Consider the following 6000-nt stretch of genomic DNA (forward strand, 5'->3'; position numbering starts at 1 on the left):
AAAATCCTCAACAGTGCAAACAAGTGCCCTTTACTCCACCACCCCAGATCCACAAACTCCACAATAAAGAAAATAGTTACAGTCTAGAGAACCTCATTTTAAAATAACACATAACTCTTTGAAAGACACATTGTTTATTACAATAGGAAATTCAATTAGTAAAAAATACCAATCATTGTTCAATTTTTACATGGTGTTTGAGAAGACACCAATTATGTTAAAAATTCAATAAAAACCATTGAGGAAATTCAGCAGTTCTTAACAGAATGCTTCACAAAGTTTGATATAAATGCTCAAGTCTCCCGACGATAACTAAAGCAATCTATTCAAACTGCTAAGACCAACTAAGAACTTACTCCGAGGTAGTGCAGCTAATACTATCCCCCATAAGCTAGAACAGTAGTCCCAGGCGATTGTCTACCTTCCGCCCAGGTAGAAGTGAAAAAGCAGGACAGTTCTTTTCAGAACTGAGAATTATAGAAAATCTGAAAAAATCTATAGAGTATAGCAAGACAGTTCTCTGAAGAACAAAATCTACCCGATAAGAAGACACACACATGGTGTTACTGCAAACCAAAACAAAGTTTGATTTGTTTCTTGAAATCTAAAAGATAGACTCCGGCTTCCAAATAATGTTCTTGTCAGGGCAAGGCAGTTTTTCCTTGGTTAAAGGAACTTGTTGCCTTGGATCGGACGAGTTGGTCAAAACAAAAGCGTTTGTAACCGTTTTTTATAAAACTCATATGGTTGGAAAGATGTTTTAAAAGTAGAATACAATGATCCACACAAGTTTGCCTCGAAATTGCGTGGTTTTCCTTCTCCTGTGCGAACTAACATGGTCGGCCATTTATGGGAGTCAAAATTTTGACCCCCATAAATGGCCGACGTGTTAGTCGACGAGGTAAAAGTAAAACCACGCAATTTCGAGGCATGTTTGTGTGGATCATTGTATTCTACTTTTACAACATCTTTCTACCCATATGCATTTTATAAAAAACGGTTACAAACGCTTTTCAAAGACCAACTCGACCGATCCAAGGCAACGTGTTCCTTAAGGGCACCTATCTAAAAAAGGACTGTAACAGTTTTTCCTGGAACATTTCAAGGGACACCAAGGCAAAGACAAGAGGGCATGTAGGTAAATAGCACATTTTGGTGTTTTTTTAAACTACCCGTTTTACAGTCATTTGCAGACATTTGGATGTTTCTGGACTCCCTGTTTTTCTTTTTAAAAAAAATCAAGTGTAAGAATTGCACATGAGGAGTTTGTACACTCGTTTTTCAATTTACAGACAATTCAGATTTCTTTTCTCCAAGTATTGCCGAGATGTTGTTTTCGTCTAGGGCACTGCCTGATATCTGCCAGGTCACGAGGTCATGCTAGGGTCATCAAGAGGTCAACTATCTGGGACTGGGTCGAGATATCCTCTCCTGTTCCACGGCCAAACCTGGGGGTTTTTTAATCAGAGAAAGACGACGTAATTTAGTTTAATGCAAAGATTCATCATATTGTGACACCAAAAATAAGAAACTTTACAATTCAAAAGAAGATCTTGCAACATTATCAACAAAATTAATGTCTTTCATTTTTTTTTTTAAGTTCATTAACCCTCCTACTGTTTGACCATTTAATATCAACTGTAGTTTCCAATGATAGATCAACCATGCCAGCTTGGATATCATGTGTTGAATGTATCTACACCGTACAGAGTCAACCCTCCTACAGTCTGACCATTAAACTGTGTTTTGAATGATAGATCAACCATGCCAGCCTGCAAACAGTACACAGTCAACCCTCCTACTGTTCGACTGTTCAATATCATCCACAGTGGTTTCAAATAATAAACCATGTGACCAGTACATCTGCCCAGTACACAGATAGTATGCACAGTTGTTACCACCCTGCACAACTCTAGCTGTTTATTTTTTCTCAGCATAAACCTGCTTAGCATATATCTTCTTGCTTAGCGTCTTTATGGGCCTTGACTAACCCTCAGTACTGCTCTTCCCCGGACCATGGCTAGAGGGACAGGTCCAAACTGCCTCGAGTCTGTTGAGTTGTGCGTGTTGTCCCCCTCGATCCAGATATGACCCTTAGGTATCTATGGTACAAAATAAAAATCATTGATTCAGTTTGATGTTTAATTATTAATTCGGGTTGAACAAAGACAAATTTACTAGAGCGGGGACTTGAACCTGCGGCCTCTAGATTAACGTGATGGTGCTCTACCAGTTTAGCTTTCTAACCCTATGTTGGCGGTCAACTAGATAGCTCCTTTGGTGGGGCATCTGCATGTTCAAGTTTTGCTCTTGTAAAATTTGTCTTTGTTCAACCCAAAATTGTTTACAATTTACCCAGTTAGTTTCCCTTGTGGTTTATTACTTCAATTATTATTGTAACCACTGCTTTATCTTTGGTAACATATTGAACTCTTAGGCCTAACGATACCTACATGTAAGAAAAGGTGAAACTAAAACGGGATACTGAATTAAACAGGAAACGTAATTTAAGATTTTACTCTAAAAGTAACTAAAAGTTATTTCCAAACAAAATTATTGTAACCATTGTTGTATCTTTGGTAACGAATTGAACCCAATAGGCCTAAAGATACCTACATGTATGAAAAGTTAAAACTAAATTGGGAAACTGAATTAAACAGGAAACTTAATTTTAAAGTTTACACTAAAAGTAACTAAAAATAATTTCTAATCAAATACAAGAATATAAATTAAATGCAAGTAAACAGCTCACCTAATATAGAAAGGTAAACAAACAGTAAATAGTAATCAAATGACGATATTAAAAATGCAACAATTAATGGGTCCACATGTTAAACATGGTAAACGAAGACAAGTATTACCAACATTTTTGAAATATAAAGTGACAAGAATAAAACACAAAACATCAAATACAAGAATATAAATTAAATGCAAATAAGTAGCCCACCTAATACAGAAAAGTAAACAAACAGTAAAAATAGTAATCAAATGACAACATTAAAAATGCAACAATTAATGGAGACACATATTAAACATGGTTACAAAAGACAAGTATAATCAAAACATTGTCAATATAAAGTGACAAAAATTACAATTTGAATAAAAACAAACGCACAAGTGAACAATTGAAACTTTAGTTCGAACAAGGGAAACTCCCGACTCTACACGCCAAACTAAAGTACATTATAAATCTGAACATTTGGGCCTGTCCCAATTTTATTTGAGTCAGGTTAGACTAGTTCCATCTACAGTTGGGACTTGCACAACTCTAAATGGAGAGAAAAGTGGCACAAGATTCGGTTTTCACATTTTTACAATCGACCAACTGCACGGTACAACAATGCAAAAGGAACACTTTTGTGGCAAAGGAGTTATCTTTTTGGTATTCTACGGGAACTCCTGCAGTTGGATAGAGGCGAGTCAAAATTGTCTCACAATCCCCAAGAAAAAACAAAGCATACAGGCCTGTACTTACATGCTTGGTCCGTAAAAACTTCCACTTGTTGGCGGGAATGTCGTCAAATTCCATCGCTTTGACCCTTTTGCATAGGAATTGGGTGGGGTCAAGTGGTGACCTCAGGACAATAACGTCACCCCTGAAACAAAAACGGTTAGAGGAGTCCAATCAAGAAACGAAGCCAGCTATAAGGCCCAAGACAAACACGTTTAGCGTCCTGCCTTTTTTTGAAAAGGAAGGAGGGACTTCAACACTGAGGGCCTTGAAAATCTGACGTCACACTTCGAGGCTTGTGAATTACGCCAGAGAGTGCCCTCAAGCCTGTGTCAACCCCCGTCTACAATCACCTTTCGCCTACATTCATATGCAGAGGACCGAAAGTGACCGAACGTCACCTCGACCAATCAAAAAGAAATCATTGTTTATCCAATGAAATCACTGGTTCTAAAATGCAAATACCTGTTTGTATACTTGTGGATAAAGACGGGGTACCAGTCTACATGTGGCTAGATACTTACTTATCCACTTTGCTGAAGAATTTAGTGCTGATGTGTTCTGTCAGGACAACGTCATTGTCCTTGATGGTAGGAAGCATAGAGGGCCCTGTACACTTTAAAATAAAATAAATGACAAAATAATGATAATTTTTTACGTCAACCAATTCTCAGTAATGGCACTTATCAAATTAGTGAGCATCAGAGCAAATAATAAATTGAATAGAAAAAAATTTCAACAAAAACCAATCTTTGAAAATGCTCCAGCGCCCTCTCGTGATTATATTGCTAGTCGCGATTAATCTTGCCATAGCCACTATTTCAGACTTGGCCTTAATCTCACCTTTGTAAAGTCGAGGGCGTACTCCGAGACACAATGCGCACCGCAGTAGATGATGACCGAGTAGGTTCCAACGCGCAAGACAGTGTTCCCGCTTGAGCGTAGAAATCTAAATGCTGAGCTGGCCATTAAATAGTCATCGGTCTAGCGACCACCACGTCATAAAAAATCCCCAACTGAAATTAAGAAAAGATCTGTAATTAGGTAAACAAGATTTATGATCCGACCTTTGGGCCCAATTTCATGGTTCTGCTTACCGCCGAATTCTGCTCTTACTCACGATTCCCCGCTTTAGTGCAAGCACTGAATTTCTGCGCTAGCCTTGTAATGTAAGCATAGTCTAGTAAGAGTATGCACGCGCAGTAGCCAAAATTCGCAGCTAACCCGTGAAAAAGACGCTTGCCGTAAGCACAGAATTCCCTGCTTCCGTAAAAGCACCGATTCTGTGCTTGAGCCATGAAATTGGGCCCTGGTGGATTCGTGGAACTGTGGGAAGGTCAGAAGCCTTTCTTCTATTCTAGGCATTGTTCTTATCCTATTCTTATCAATACTTACTTTAATTACAGTAGGCCTTATTATTACACTTACACTTATTTTACAGCCTATTGATCCTGGCATGTTTATTTTTTTTTCAGAAAACTTTCCGTATAATAATTAATAATAATATCCTGTAGTATCACCACTTTTTTACTAATTTCTTTAAAAAGTTATTTATTTAACAAAATTGGTCAAAAATTTCTGAAATTTACATCACATTGATGATTGTCGAGCTCAGGCCGTCAGGGGATAACTTTCCGTATGAAAAAGGGATATATCAATCAGGTAAATTAGATACTATATTATTTTATTTCGAATGAAAAAGTGGTGGCGCCATACGGAAACTTTTCCAACAATTACACAGGCTTGAACATTTATAGTATTGTATCTTCTCTAACTTACCCATTGTGAATTTAGCAGTCACATCCATTCACAAAAGCAGCAATTTGTAAGAAAATAAAGACAGGCTTGGCAAACATGAGTTTAATTATTGGTCAAAACGGCACTGCACAAAAAATGAATGCCCCAATGATGCAAGTCAATGCAAGCGCACAGTGTGAAAGTTGCTTGCACATGACTGTAAAATTGAAACAGCCCCCTCTGTTGTCTACATATAGAAAGGGTAAAAAGATACGCATGGCCTTTGGATGGAAATTATTTTTTTAAGATAAAATAGAATATAATTATAGTAATAATAAAATAGGGAGCATCATGTTCATTTGATTGTAGGTTTTGTAGGCCCCCAAACTTCAAGAATAAGTCCAATCTACACCGAAAACTGAATTGAAAATGTAAGTTATAATGTTTGTAAATCATCACACAAATTAAATTGATTTTTAAAACAATGTTTTTCTTGTTCATATTTTGTTTGGTTTTCCTTTTGAGAGTTAAACAGTAAACAATACACTTTTAAGGGGTAACCCTTGCTTCTTCTTTTTTGTTGAAAATAGACTGAAAATTGATAAAATTGTAAAAAGAAAGTCTTGCATTTTCCTCCAAAAATTTGATAAAATAAGAGGGGTAGGCCTAAGCCTTTAATTTTTCTCAAAAATATGCAAAAACTTGATCAAACCATAAGGGGCAAACCTAGCATTTTCTTAGAAAACTGGGTTAAATTTGATACAATTCCCAAGGAGTTTCCCTCAGTTTCCAGTGTTTCACACACTACCTTT

The 6000-nt window shown here is 37.0% G+C and overlaps 1 protein-coding gene across 1 annotated transcript; it reads right to left on the minus strand.

The window, feature by feature from the left end:
- Positions 1–981: 981 nt before the first annotated feature.
- Positions 982–5385, minus strand: LOC139953803 (mitochondrial inner membrane protease subunit 1-like). Its single transcript, XM_071953369.1, has 6 exons — positions 5231–5385; positions 4295–4467; positions 3976–4067; positions 3476–3596; positions 1992–2102; positions 982–1448 (listed from the first exon to the last, which is right to left on the minus strand). Exons 2-6 carry the CDS (start codon positions 4418–4420, stop codon positions 1398–1400), a joined length of 501 nt encoding a protein of 166 aa, XP_071809470.1. The 5' UTR covers positions 4421–4467; positions 5231–5385; the 3' UTR covers positions 982–1397.
- Positions 5386–6000: the final 615 nt, after the last annotated feature.

Source organism: Asterias amurensis, chromosome 22, assembly GCF_032118995.1.
Source record: "Asterias amurensis chromosome 22, ASM3211899v1".
In the NCBI taxonomy this organism is placed as follows: domain Eukaryota; kingdom Metazoa; phylum Echinodermata; class Asteroidea; order Forcipulatida; family Asteriidae; genus Asterias; species Asterias amurensis.